Below are 14,284 nucleotides of genomic sequence, written 5' to 3'. Positions count from 1 at the left end.
TCTCTCCCCCCACCCCCCCCCCCCCCCCCCCCAACCCAAAATAACCCCTACCCCAATAGTCACAGCGAACACGTTAAAATCTCACTCGCCACAAGATAAAACGAACTTTCCTCTCAACTCCACAAACACACCTTTCATATGATTTATCAGTATATAAACCCCAAAATCTCCGTCAATTAATTCTCCACTATCCTTTCATAACAGCAATGACGAAAACTCCAGAGAAAATCTCACCGCAAAAAATGGCTGCCGGCGCAGCAAACAAACCTCCCATATGGGATTGTGGAAGTTCACTCTACGACTCATTCGAGTTGAAATCATTCGAACGTCAACTCGATTCAGCCATATCTTCTCGAAGCCTCTCAATGCCTCATTTACCCGATCGCCGTGTTCTTATTCCACCTTCAACAACAGATCCACCACAAACTACTCAACCGATTTCCAAAAAAACTAATAGAATCTCTAGATCTTTCCAGAAACTTCTCAAATCCATTTTCAGAGCAAAACAGAGCAACAGTCCGCTTTTTCAGGGGCAAAATCGAGATGGATTTTACGTCGTTTATGATAAATCTGGTGCACTTACGACGATTCCAGAAGGACCGGAGTACGACGGACTTTCGCCGGAGATTAAGTCGTTGGTTAGAAGAACAGGTTCCGAACGGTTCACGGCGACTTCCATTGGTATTTCATGTGCTTGATATATAATATAGATCTTAATCTAAGCAATTAGAATATAATGACTAATATGTATAGCAATAATTTCTTTCATCTTTTGGAATATTGTTGTTGCTAGTTTTTGAACTCAAAAATTTGAAGTTTTCATGGCCTACAACGTATAATATGTGACATTATTCCAAAACTTTTGGTTCTGAGTTATTGTTCAATATCTCTTTATCATGATTCATACTGAAAAATCCCTCCGCAAATAATTTGAGACGAAAGGAATATAATGCGTGTTTTGCATATTTATCGAGTAATGTTTGTATACTCAAACTTATAATTGTTGCAATTGAGATATGTTTACCATCTGAGCAACTCGTAAATTATCTTTGGTTAATGATGCGGTAGCCTTAATGACAGCAAGGTGGATTAGTTAACTCCCGCCTTAATTCACGTAAAAAGTAGCGCGCGAATAGTGCAAAGTATTCTATATTTATTGGTATTTAATTATGAAATCTACGTCTTTATGACTTAAAAATCATTAATATCTCAATTAATTTATCAGTTGAGGAAATTCCTCGAACATGTAGTATTCATGTTATGAGCCTGATAAGTTTATCGATTTATATGTAAGGATGGTTGAATTTATTGAGCAGTAGGTAGTTTTCACGTTGTGAGCTTGATAAGTTTATCGATTTATTTGCAAGGATGATTGAGTTAGTTTATCGATTATCTTTAGATTATGAGCTTGATATATAAATATGAAATCAATCAAAGAGGATTACATTAGATCAGAGAGTAAATTTAAGACTATAATACATTTGTGTTGATTTTAACTTATTTTCGACGTGATTGATTTCTTTCTTCCTCTTCGATTAATTTGAATATACGTGAAAACATGTTCTATCAAGATTTTCTTTTCATGTACAGAATTCGAGACCTCTAATTAAGAAAATAGCAATCTCAGTCGTTGCACCATAGTGATTTGATTTCTTTGCATCACGGGTGAAGGTACCTAAAAGTTGACTTCCAACTATTAAGACTTAACTCTACGTTAGAGGTGGAGAAATGGAGTATTTTAGTAAAAATTGACAGCAAATAAATGACCCATCTATAAGTGACCTAAATTTGACAACTAATCAAGCACTTCCTTTGCATTTCTTGGGAAATATATGGGTAGATTCCTTACCATTTATATGCTTGATCGGTTAGTAAAAAATATTTTTGAAAAAATGTATATTAAAAGTTAATAATATATTGATGGAATCAAGTAATATGAAGTAAAAAATCGAGAAAATTAAAAAAAAATAACTTTCGCTTATACGTAAGAAGTCATTATATCCCCTTTAATAGAATATTTACCTGATAACTAAACATCAGAAAATAACTTTCTCCAAAAAATAACAATAATGATTTTCGTATAACCCAACATACCATTTATGTTAAGATTATATTGGATGAGATTATAATTTATTTAGAACTATATATATAAAACAAATGCATGCTAGAAGATTGCTAATTTATCTAGCTACCATAAAAAAGATTTATTGGCATCTTGTGGTGGTTGAATTAAAGACACATTATAATCAAAGTTTTGTCTATATTTGTGGAGACCGCTAAAAGACTACGAAAGAGAATATTAATGAATTGTACCATTATCTTCAATTCTTATCCATGTTTTTTTTTTTTGGAACTTAGTAATACTATGTACTACTATATATTGACTTGTTCTTGAAAAAATTATAACAAAAAATAATTTAATTAATCTTGATCAACTTTCAAAACCAAGTTATAACTTTACTAGAGCTACATGTAATTAAATTTCCTTCATCAAAAAAATCATACTATAAGATAAAAATTCATGACTTTACCACTACCTATAATTAGCTAGCTAGGTACGTATCAAATTGAATAAATTAATTCTTAATCTGTCTTTCCTACTCTTTTTTCCGGTTCATAAGCAAATCGAATCATATCGAACCAATTAATCCTTAATCTGGGATCAAATTTAGTAATTAGGTGATACAAATTAAAGTTGCTATGATAAAAATTAAAAGATGTTCACGGATGAAGCATGAATATAATTAATGAATTTTGGTTTAATTAATTAGGAAAGATGATTAATTACTATAGTTATATATATACTCGTGAGGTTGGTGGCAAAGCATTTATATACTTTACAGCATTACATACATTTAATTATTTTGCAGAAGGAAGCATTTAATTGGGCAATTGACACTAGAGTTTCTATCAAACTTCATGTCAATCTAGTAGTACAACTAGTAAAGATTAAAAACAATGAATTTAATGCACACTGTGTCATACATGTGTGGCCCAAATTCAATTTTTGAAATGTCTCGACGTGTTGTTGTTCTAATTTAGGTCACTATTTCGAGCGCGTATTATCCAGTGTTTTAAAAAATGGGGGCGTGAAGCGAGACATTTTATACAGTATGGGCGAGACGTAAGTCTCGAGATACGGGACGTAAGTCCCATAGATCCATGGGGCGTAGTCTCATGTATATTCAATTTTATAGTTTTATTACTAATAAAATAAGCAAAAGTAAACATTTCAATGATTTTACAAATAATTTTTTATAAATAACCTATAATATATAGAAATTATATTATAATTTTTATTTGAGATAAGTGTTAATAATCAATAATGAAGGGAAAAAATCATTATAATTACTATTTGAGAAATATCATTACACCAATAATTAAAAATATATGGTTTAAAGCAAAAAAAGGTTAAGAAAATAAATTAAAAACGTCTGGGCCTACGTTTTTACGCCCAGGACTTACGTTTTAATGCTCAAGGCTTACGCCTCAAATTTTAGAACTTACGTCTTATGTATCTACGTCTTAAATTTACTCCCCGAAACGTTTTTGGTAGGCCCCACCCGAGACTCGCCCCAAAAACATTTTTGAAAACACTACTATTATCTATCTTTTTAGATTTTGTGTACATCTTCAGAAAGTCATTTAATATAGTCGAGAGACATTATGCATGATCGACCACAAAAAACTGATGTTTTGACGTTTTCTTGAATTAGACAAGTCATGACTATATGACCAACTTAATAAGTAGAGGGAAAACGAAAGAGAGATGTGCTTATAACTAGGGGTGTACATAGGTCGGTTTGGTTTGGTTTTTCATTAAAAAAAACCTAAATCAATTGTATCGATTTGATAAATCTACAAACCAAATCAAATCACGCAAAGTCGGTTTTTTCAGTTTCGGTTTGACTTTTTTTCTTTTAATACCAAACCAAACCAAGAGTGGTCGGTTTTTTTTTCAACCGCCAAACCAACCAAACGAAACCACAAATCGATTTTTTTTTTTGATCTGACTTTACAATTTGACTTGTACACCCGTTATAACCACGATCTTTACAAAGTAACCACTACATAAGTTGCGGGCGGAAAAAAGTTAGGAAGAATTTCCCTTCATTTATATTTCTTGATAGACTATAACTTCAAGAGTATCTTTCATAAACATCATGTCAATCTAATAGTACTCGTAGTAAAAGGCTAATGAATTAAATGCAAGATGTCATATATGTGTGACCCAAATTCATTTGAAATTTTTCGACTGTTATTATTTTAAGTTAGGTTATTATATATTATCTACCTTTCAAGATTTTATATGTCACATCCAAAAAATTATTTAATAATCGAAAGGTATTATGATCGACTATATAAAACTAGTGTTTTGTTATTACATTGAACTTAACCATTAATATAAAATGTCTATGATGATTTTCGACTTAATAATAAAGGAAAGACAGAAGAGAAGCTTAACAATTTTTTTATTAGGTAATCACTTCCTAACCTATTGTCAGGAAAAAAATCGAAGAACTTCCCTTCATTCATTACTTACTAAACTAGAAAGTCTTACGAGTATCTTTCAAATTTCATGTGAATGTAGGGTATATAGTACATAGAAGTAAATATACAAAGGATGGATCAATTAATTTAATGTAGGGAACCATACATGTGTGGCCCATATTTATTTTTTGAAAAATGTTAGGACATGTTTAAAATTAGGGTTTTCTCTTTTAGAGATATAATATTTGTCTTCTAAAAATTTATTTGCACTTGGAAAGAAATATTTAATAGGAGTAGTTGGGAGGCATTATGGGTTGACTAAAAAAAAAGATGTTTCGACGTTTTATAGAATTGAATAAATCTATTATAAAATTTTGATATTTACTTTTCATTTATTTGGGGAAGATGAAGGAAAGCGATGCTTAGCGAGTCTTTAATAGGGCAATTATATTATTATTATTAGCAAAAAAGTTCAAACAATTTTCCTTCATTCATAATTCTCATGTCTTCGAGTCCATCCATATACACTTTCTTCTTAAACGCCTCATTTAATTAATATATTAGCAATAACTGAATAATAAGAAATATTTGTAAAAAGTAATAAATAACTTCTTATTAGTCTAAAAAATCAAATATTTAAACACAAATTTAGTTAGCTAACATGACAGCATATATTCTTTTGTATACAATTGTTCTTAATATATACATATATGTATCGAACATCGAATAAAAAAGTCACAGTAAAAGAGATGTCCACCCTCTCATTTACGGTCTAGCAGTACACATTAATAAGCTTTAAGTCAAACTTACCGCCCATTCCTTTATTTATTTCTACAAATTAACTTGTGATTGTGGACATGAAGATGTGGACTATTCACTAATCTTTGAAAAGACACCCCTTTTACAAGGGAAACCATACATGGAGGTAGGTTTGCCAATTTAACTTTCTTCAAGTCTTTTACAACATAAATGATAATAATGAAAATGATATTCACATTATTATTTATGAAGAAGTGACCTTTTATAGTTGTTATGAAGTCGAGATTTTTGTAAGAAGAAGTCGAAATATATAGAAGTAATGAAGAATTTAGGAGAATTCAAGATAGAATATATAGCTAAATTTTCTATTTGACGATATCGTTTTTCTGCATACTTGTTAATTGTTATTATAAAATATCATTATAGAGTATGACTGATATTATATCTGTTTGTGTATATAAAAATCACTTTTCGATATATAGTGTAAATTTTTAATGAAAGAATATCAATTGATACCTCTTGAATAAGGGTGACTATGTCACTGTCTATGACCACTCACAATATGAAAAATTGAATGTAAAAAGATTAGGAAAACTTGCCAATATGTATGGTCCGACAAACTTGTTTAACAATATGATCGAAATATATAAAATATATACACTAATTATGTATTATTATATGTATATATCATAGTATAGTATATGAATACTATACTTCAATATACAAAATCTATACACTAAGACGTTTCGTTTCCATTTTTTTGGTTAAAAGCATCGCATAGTATAGTGATAGTGCCCAATCCGCAGCTGCGGAGTCCGCCTTCCCTTGAAAACATTTGTTGACTATCATGTTTCTCTCTGGGGCGATTTGGTCTGATCAGAGTCAACTGACTCACATGGAATACATGATTCATTTTCACTAAGTCGGTTGCTTGAGTCTATAGACTACCTTTCCTATCTGCTTTTCTATGAGGTCTACGTCAAACCGGGTCAAACCTTTAGATTGTTTAAGTAGGTTTGCGCTCCTACCACCTCTTGGTAAAGTAGGCTCTCTTGTGTTATTTTCTTAAATAACACTTACTTTTTTAATGACTCGAACCCACAATCTCAATATTGAAGATGAAGTTGCTCACCATACGAATCCAAAAAATATGTGTATAAATGTTTAATAAAAGAAGAAGAAGAAGAAGGTGGTTTATGTAATACTTGAAACTACAGGGTAGGTTTATGTAATTAAAAAAAAGTTAAAGAAGCAACAACGTCGAGAGCCAAAAACCCTAGAAGAGAAAAGGGGTTTTAGAACCAGCAAAATCTGCAGAAGATTTGTACATTGGGTGAAGAAGGAAGAATGGATAAAGCCATTATTAAGCTTGACGAAGGTACAACATGCACTGCGTGGAATTATTCGGGTCACAGATTAGCTGCTGGTTCAACTGATGGTACTTTGTCCCTTTTTGATTCTACTGACCCGGCTTCATCTGTTTTCAATTGTTCTTCTAAATTCAAGGTTAGAAAAAACTCAATTTTCATATGAATTTGCTTTAACTCTCATTTTGAAGTCATATGGATTTGAAGTTTTTTTTTTTTTTTTTTGTGTGTTGGAAAGTACAATTTTTGGATATAGATTGATGTAGTAGCAATGTACATCCAAAGAGTCGAATAGATTATTTATACATATAGGAATTAAGTATGCATCAATCCGAGGTTGGGTATATGGGATAGTGAGGATCATTGTCCTTGTGGTCGATAAAGTCGGGTAGAACATGAGGTCTCAGGTTCAAATCCCAGGATTTGGTGAGCAAAGTTACCAGGTACGTGTTCCATAAATTTTTTTTTTTTTTTTTTTGTGTGTTGGAAAGTACAATTTTTGGATATAGATTGATGTAGTAGCAATGTACATCCAAAGAGTCGAATAGATTATTTATACATATAGGAATTAAGTATGCATCAATCCGAGGTTGGGTATATGGGATAGTGAGGATCATTGTCCTTGTGGTCGATAAAGTCGGGTAGAACATGAGGTCTCAGGTTCAAATCCCAGGATTTGGTGAGCAAAGTTACCAGGTACATGTGTTGGTGGGAGATAGAGGTATTTGGTGGAAATAGTAAGAATTGTGCTCAAACTAGCTCAGGCACCACCTCATAAAAAAAGATGGGATAGTGAGGATTATATTCCCAAACAAAAAAAGGGAACATTTGACTCTTGATATCAGACTTTGGAGTCCATACAAAAATCTCCTATTTGAATAGAAGCCAATAAAATGTAAAACGGGGCAGAAGTTTACATTTTTTTCCCATGTGAAGTCATATGTAATAAGAGAGATTCACGTCCTCCTCGTGCTTCTTGTATAGGCAACAGGTACCATAAGTATATGTTACTAAGGTTTCAGTGGCAGAAAAAACTGGACAAGTAGTATTGTCGAACTACGGTCCAGAAAGCTTGCAAGTATTAATGGTCTGTATGGCAAAAGGTTGAACTTTCGAATAACTATTTAGAAGCAGAATACATAACTAATCCAAATCAGTTAAACTTGATTCCTTGTTTTTTCTTTCAGTTAGCCATTTTTATTGGGACCCTCTTTTGCTCTAATGTTATCTAAGGATTGAGTATGAAACTGAAGAACTGATGAACTGTATAAACTAACTTCAAAAGGAAGAAAAACTGTAACTGGCTTAGTCCTTTTTGTATACTTTCAACTCCAGTAGCTGAGCAAATAAGCTTTTAATTTATTTTTTTCTTTCGCTTAACTATGAAAAAAATAATTGTGATCATAAAATAGCCGTAGATTCTTGAACTGAAATCTATGCGATTGCATTTCCACTTTTGACATTTTGATTAGGTGCATGAATCCAGCATTGTAAAAGTTGTTTGGGCTCCACCAGAATATGGAGATGTAGTTGCGTGCATTTGTGCTGATGGAAGGTTGTTGTTGTGGGAGGAGGTAGGTGAAGGTGAGGACACATTTCTTCTGCATTTGTTGATGAAATTATTGTCACGAAGCTAAGCCGAACATTATGTTATGTGTGCCTTTTCCCCTTCTTTTTTGCATGGGGATGTTTTGCTGATGAAAGTAGATAGTCAGAGTGAAATCTTTGGTTTCTTTCTTTTGACTCTCTAAAGACAGGAAAAAGAAGCAAAAGTAAACTTATTCTCTGTTTTTCCACAAATGTTTATGAAATATCGGAAAAAAAGAAAAAATCTAAACAGGGAACTTGATATGAAATTGAAGATTATTTTGGTTCTTTATGGCATTTATTCTTCCTTTTCTATTGTGTTTGGCAAGAGTAATTGTGAAGATAAATCTTTTCCCTTAAATTCTTAGTAATAATCTATGTTTCATATTATCAGTGAAACTATAATCTTATTCTTATCCTCTATTCAGTTACTTGCTTTCATAGTCCTTTAATCTATGAATTTTTTTAATTTTATCTGTAAATACTTTCTCAAATTTTACTTCTGACAATAATTTCACATTTGTTTTCTTAACATTTGACTAGAGACTTACAATGAGTTACTATTCTTTAGATTCAGAGCTGCTTCAGTGGAAGCTGTGCAAATGCTTTGACAGAATCTCATCCCAAGTTCTGGATGTTCAGTTTGGAGTCTCCCAGACAAGTCTGAAATTGGTGAGTTTGAATTAGATTGGTCGTAAATGTCTATGATTTGACATTGAAATATGATAGCAGTTGTTTGAATAGCTTGGGGGTGGCAGGGTGCTAGGGATTAGAACAAAGAGATGTATCTATGTTGTTTTTGAGTTTATGATTACTGATTTTGTTGTATTTCTCTTTCATGTCTATAGTGCTTTAGATGCATTATGATGGAATCACTCAATAGTCATAAGCAATCTATTGTTGTATGCATCTCTGCAGGAATAGTAAAAAACTTTATGGCTTGCCCTTGACTGAGATGTTGAATGTATCTCTGCCAGAAAAATAAAGTTGTTTTTGCTTGCCCTTAACGGAGATGTTACTTCCCCCTTCTCTTGATCTTTGCTGCAGCATTGGGATTGATTTCTTGTTACTTGTAGAGTGATGTGCTAAAATAATGTACCTTTATTGATTAAAAACCTTATATCTCATCTAAATTTATTTTAGCATATCCGGTACTCTTTTTTTTTTGTGTTCTTAAATTGTTAAAATCACCTCTTATAATCTGTTAACTGAATAGCAGAGAACCTACAATGCCAAGTTGCTTATTAATACTTGCATTTATCAATATCACTGGTCTAAAAAATTGAAGCTCTTTTTGGGAGTGTGAAAGCGAAGTGTTCTTCTCATTGACTTCTCCCCTAATTTCTTGTAAAGTTGATTGGGTTAGTTAATGAATTCATCTGGAAGGAAAGAAGGGGAACATCTACGAGGTCAGATGTTACCCGATACAATCTTCCCACAGTAAAACTCTGTCATAAGATGCTTGAGGTACTTGAGAGAGTTCTTCAAGCTGTTGATCAGGAGGCACATAAAGCAACTATAGGTTCACACTAATTTGTACTGTTTTTTTTGTTGTTATTTGGCTCTAAAGTATGCCGTCTAGAATACCTAAAATGAATTGCTTTCTTGAACAAGATCACATTGGTACTAAGTTAAAAGTATTCCAAGTTTCTTTTTTCTCTTTTCCTTTTTGAAGTTTCGAGGAAAGATCCCTACTCTTTCTTTTGCATTTGGCAATATGAGATGCCAAAGTGTTATATATGCTACTTAAATGTGTTAGGTGGGTTCCCCATGGAGGATGTGACAGAGCAGATTGGCCAATACCTGTACATTGTGGTCTTGCTTTATTTTACTCGCAAATCATTTAATTTATGGGCCTTTAGATCTGATGATATGTTCCTTATTTTTTTCTTCAATTTCACGGGATAGACAAGGATGAGATAAAACTGCCTGATCCAGTGATTCTTGGTTTTCAGCTTTTAGTCTATATGACTACATAAAGTCATTGTGATCACATTTTCCATTATTTTCTTTCACATAGGTTGCTGCGTATTCAGATGGCCAAGTGAAAGTGTTTGAGCTCCTAGATCCATTTGAATTGAAGAATTGGCAGCTGCAGGTGTGTATCTACATTCTGCTTCTTTGACTTTCTGCCTCATGAGCCATGTTCTTCCTTATTGGTCATTTATATCGCTTTATCTTTCTGGTGCAGTACTTGTTCTATACATACTCTGAAAATGATGATAGCATTTAAAGATGACACATTATGAATGTTACTAAGAAATGGAGAAGCTAACTTTTAGTCCTCTTTTTGTAGGCTGAATTTCAGAATGTCATTGAATCTGTATCTAAATTTGGAAATGTTTCATGCCGATCGGCTTCTATTGCTTGGAATCCCTTGAAAGGAGAAATCCAGCAATCAAGCTTCGTTTTGGGTTTTGATTCCGATACGCCACACCTGAACTCTTCCAAGGTATGGCAAGTTCCTTTCTTACTGTTAACTTTAAGGATTGCATTCTATAATCCTTAATTGGTTCTATTTACATCTTCTTTCTTTATTAGCTAAAACTTGGCAGTGAATTTATTGCATTTTGATTCTTGTTGATAATGAATAAAAGTTCAGCTAGTTATGCAACTTATACGTGTCTTTTTGACATTTATAAAGTCGGAAGATGTAATTCTTGAAATCTTAAGCTGCTATCATGTGGTAGATGGTCTTAAAAGCTGTAAGTATACTTGGTCTCTGATGGGACATATGTAATGTTATCATATCATAGATTTCCACAGGTTTGGGAATTCGATCAGGATCATCAGAGATGGCTTCCAGTTGCAGAATTAGCCTTACCTGCAGATAAAGCTGATCCAGTCTCTACTGTTGCATGGGCACCAAATATTGGAAGGTTAGCTCTTGACAACATCCTCCTTAAAACCATATAGCCAAACACTGCCGGTAGTGAAAAATTTCTGTTTAGCTTGTTGTATGCGCTTTCTAATTTAAAGCTTCCTTTTTCAGGCCGTATGAGTTAATAGCAGTTGCCACTTGCAAAGAAATTGCATTATGGCATGTTGGATCAAATCCAGACTCTGATGGAAGGCTCTCGGTGGAGAAGGTTGCAATGCTCTCTACTCATGACAGTGAGGTGCCTAGTGCAACACTATTTAGTTTAGCTGTTCTTGTAAATCATTAACGTTCATATCCCAACTTAGTAGGGTCACTTGAACCTATCTATTTTTGAGTTTCTTGATAGCGTAAAGTGACTAATATTAGTTGTTTTGATTTTAACGTTCGGATCAATTGTCTTGAGTGATCCTACATTCCCCTACCTTCAAGTTTTCTCATCTGCAATTTCCCAAGGCGATTGGTGACAAAACTTAACGCATTTAATTATACCATATTTGATATTTATCGTGCAGGTATGGCAGATGGAATGGGACATGAGTGGGATGACACTTGCTACTACTGGAAGCGATGGTGTAGTTCGCTTGTGGCAGTGCAACTTGAACGGAGTTTGGCATGAACAAGCGACATTAGAGCCCACTAGCTAGCCTGCTTATGTGATTTTCATATTCAAGCTTGAACAAGATTGCAAGAACCCAATGAAACACAAGATCCTGTGGTTTATCCATGTTACCTATTTGTCATCAGGCTTATCATTTTGTAAAGCTAAGTGAACCTTGCATTGTAAGTGGGAATAATGAAAAATTCCCAATATGATTATGTTCATCTGATATACTGGAACTTGTTTGAGCCCATTGTTTTAGTATGTATGGAGAAATGGGGATACAGAGTTTTGATTGAATATGAAAAAAACTCGTGTTCGTTGTAAGATTATTGAAAAGTATGTTGGTTATAATCTGGAGAGCATCACGTTGGCTTTGAAGTAGTTGTGTAGTACTAGCATTTTGTAGACGTGGTTCGGTTATTCCCATGGAACATACAATTTCATCAAATTTATGAACATTCAGGCAGTCTTATGCAAGAATGTAGTTGAAGTTAAAAAAAAATACTAGGCTATTGATACAAAATATTATAGCTTGTTCCTACCCTTGGCTAGTTTTCTTTATATAAGCACTTCTATACTACAAAAATAGAATTGAGTGATCAAAATCCAAGCTATTCTTTTTTATTGTCCTTTTTTTGACATTATTTATCTGAAAAAATCTGAGAAATTTGGATCAAACTCCACATGTTCAAGTGGAAACTCCAAACCTATAATTGGAGAGCTTGTTGATGAAGTGTTGGCTGAGAACAAGTCAGGGAGGTCTGATTCTGAATGGTGCACGTTATAAATTCTTTGTGAATCATTCATCTGGCAGGTTGGTAATGAGAAGTAACTTGATTCAGGAGTTGTAGGAGAGACAAAAGACGGCGAATAACCTCCAACCAAATTGTCATCAACTTGTGACATCTGGAAATGCAGATTTTCGTCTACGAAACCAGAGAATGTTGGTGAAAATGGGAAAGAACATGTTGCTTCTTTCTTGTCCAAATCGTTTGTATTCACTCTCAGATTTGCTTGTAAGTTCGCGAGCATTTGGTTCGATGGTGTTGTTCTTGGATTGTTGGCTTGTTTCTTGTGTTTATGTTTCTCTGGTGATTTTGGTTGTGTAGCAGCTGCAGCACAGTTATAAGTTTGGTTACAAGTATGTGACCCTTTGTATGTGATTTCAAATAGTGCAGGATCATCATCAGACCTTTGCACTTGCTTTGTTGCCCAACAGTTCTGCATTAGTCGATATGTGCATCTGTAGTAACTCCTGCAAACATAGTGAAGTCTCGTCGTTAGGACAAAGACGATGTTCGATTAAATTATGTACTAGTAGAACCGTCAAAATAAGCTTGATTCACAAGACTAGCCCAACCTAACTGGTTACTTGAAAAGGGTTGGGCTAAGGTCCTTTGAGCTCATTTAAAACTGAGGTCAAAATGTCACACCCAAAAAAGCTCGTTGGCTCTCGAGGCCGGGCCGGGCTTGGGCCAAGGGCCCATCTAGCTTTCCAGCCTTTGAGTCGGGCCGGGCTGACATTTTAAATGTTTTTTTATAAGTGAAGGACAGATCCGTCTTAGTCTATCAAATTCTATAGCCGTGAGGACTTAGCTGGGCTAGATTGAACCAACCCGTTTTGACAGCTCTACAAAACAATTACTAAAAGGGTACTAGAAATCTTGAAAATTTCACTTAAATTTTTCATTTTTTTCCCTAAAAATGTTTTAAAAGTTGGTACCCTTTTTTAGTAAAATTCTTGAATATATTCACCTTGGATATTTAGCACCAAGAATGTCTTTTTGCCCATATTTTCTCCAACTATATCCATCATCAGTAGGCCCTTCATATCCATTTTCTGCACTCACTCTCACTTGTTCACTCCATGTAGGCATCTGTTTTCTGCAACAACCATAAAAAAAATAAAAAAAATCAATTTAACTCAAAAAAAATTTAACAATCATCAAAATTCAGATATTCAGTCAACTAATAGTTATTAACTCGCTTTTTTCTTGATTCCAATTTTTTTCAACAAAAACATGTGACTTTCTGAGATAAAAACTATTAGCTGACTCGAAAAATCCTCTAACCTTTTCTTTGAAACATATATGAAATCTTGATCATCACTTTTAGGATTTTCATCAACAGAAATTGATGATTCAGGTGGTGCTACAAGTAGTGGAGTTTGTGTTACTGAAGCACTAGTCCAATTAAGAATTGACAATGATTTTTCAAAAGAAGAAAGAATCATTTGCAAATGAAAATCCAATTCTTGAATTTTATTTGAAGCTCTTAATTGCTTAACATGTTCCAATCCTTGTGTTAATTCATTGATCAATGAATTATATTCATAATTGAATCCACAATCCATTTTCTTGAAGGAAAAAAATTCTCAAGATTAAAAATGTAATCTTGAAAATAAGTGGCTAGTGAAAATAATTTAAGGTGTTTATTGTTATTTTACATAAATAAAATGTAGTGAAATTTAGAAGTTTCTGAAGAAGGAGAAGAGAAGTTTCTGTTTTTTTTTTTGGGAATTTGTTAAGAGAATGATTTGAGGAAAATATGAGTTAGAAACAGCTGAATTTAAAAGGAAATGACATGTGGAGAAATAAA

At 33.3% G+C, this 14,284-nt stretch overlaps 3 protein-coding genes across 3 annotated transcripts; 2 read left to right on the top strand and 1 right to left on the bottom strand.

Moving 5' to 3' along the window:
* The first annotated feature begins 125 nt into the window (after positions 1–125).
* On the top strand, positions 126–900 carry LOC102594077 (uncharacterized). The gene has a single exon (XM_006343815.2). It carries the CDS (start codon positions 207–209, stop codon positions 696–698), a length of 492 nt encoding a protein of 163 aa, XP_006343877.1. The 5' UTR covers positions 126–206; the 3' UTR covers positions 699–900.
* Positions 901–6,454: 5,554 nt separating this feature from the next.
* On the top strand, positions 6,455–12,037 carry LOC102593762 (protein SEH1). The gene is made up of 8 exons (XM_006343814.2): positions 6,455–6,756; positions 8,090–8,201; positions 8,776–8,876; positions 10,225–10,302; positions 10,501–10,656; positions 10,971–11,083; positions 11,197–11,323; positions 11,598–12,037. The coding sequence occupies exons 1-8, from the start codon at positions 6,598–6,600 to the stop codon at positions 11,727–11,729; spliced, it is 978 nt and encodes a 325-aa protein (XP_006343876.1). The 5' UTR covers positions 6,455–6,597; the 3' UTR covers positions 11,730–12,037.
* A 118-nt stretch (positions 12,038–12,155) lies between these two features.
* On the bottom strand, positions 12,156–14,204 carry LOC102593434 (probable WRKY transcription factor 53). The gene is made up of 3 exons (XM_006343813.2): positions 13,759–14,204; positions 13,442–13,570; positions 12,156–12,941 (listed from the first exon to the last, which is right to left on the bottom strand). The coding sequence occupies exons 1-3, from the start codon at positions 14,037–14,039 to the stop codon at positions 12,332–12,334; spliced, it is 1,020 nt and encodes a 339-aa protein (XP_006343875.1). The 5' UTR covers positions 14,040–14,204; the 3' UTR covers positions 12,156–12,331.
* Between the last annotated feature and the right edge of the window lie 80 nt (positions 14,205–14,284).

Source organism: Solanum tuberosum, unplaced genomic scaffold (genome assembly GCF_000226075.1).
Source record: "Solanum tuberosum cultivar DM 1-3 516 R44 unplaced genomic scaffold, SolTub_3.0 scf00048, whole genome shotgun sequence".
NCBI lineage: Eukaryota > Viridiplantae > Streptophyta > Magnoliopsida > Solanales > Solanaceae > Solanum > Solanum tuberosum.
The sequence above is the reverse complement of the archived record's forward strand: the minus strand, read 5'-3'. Positions and strand labels throughout refer to the sequence as shown.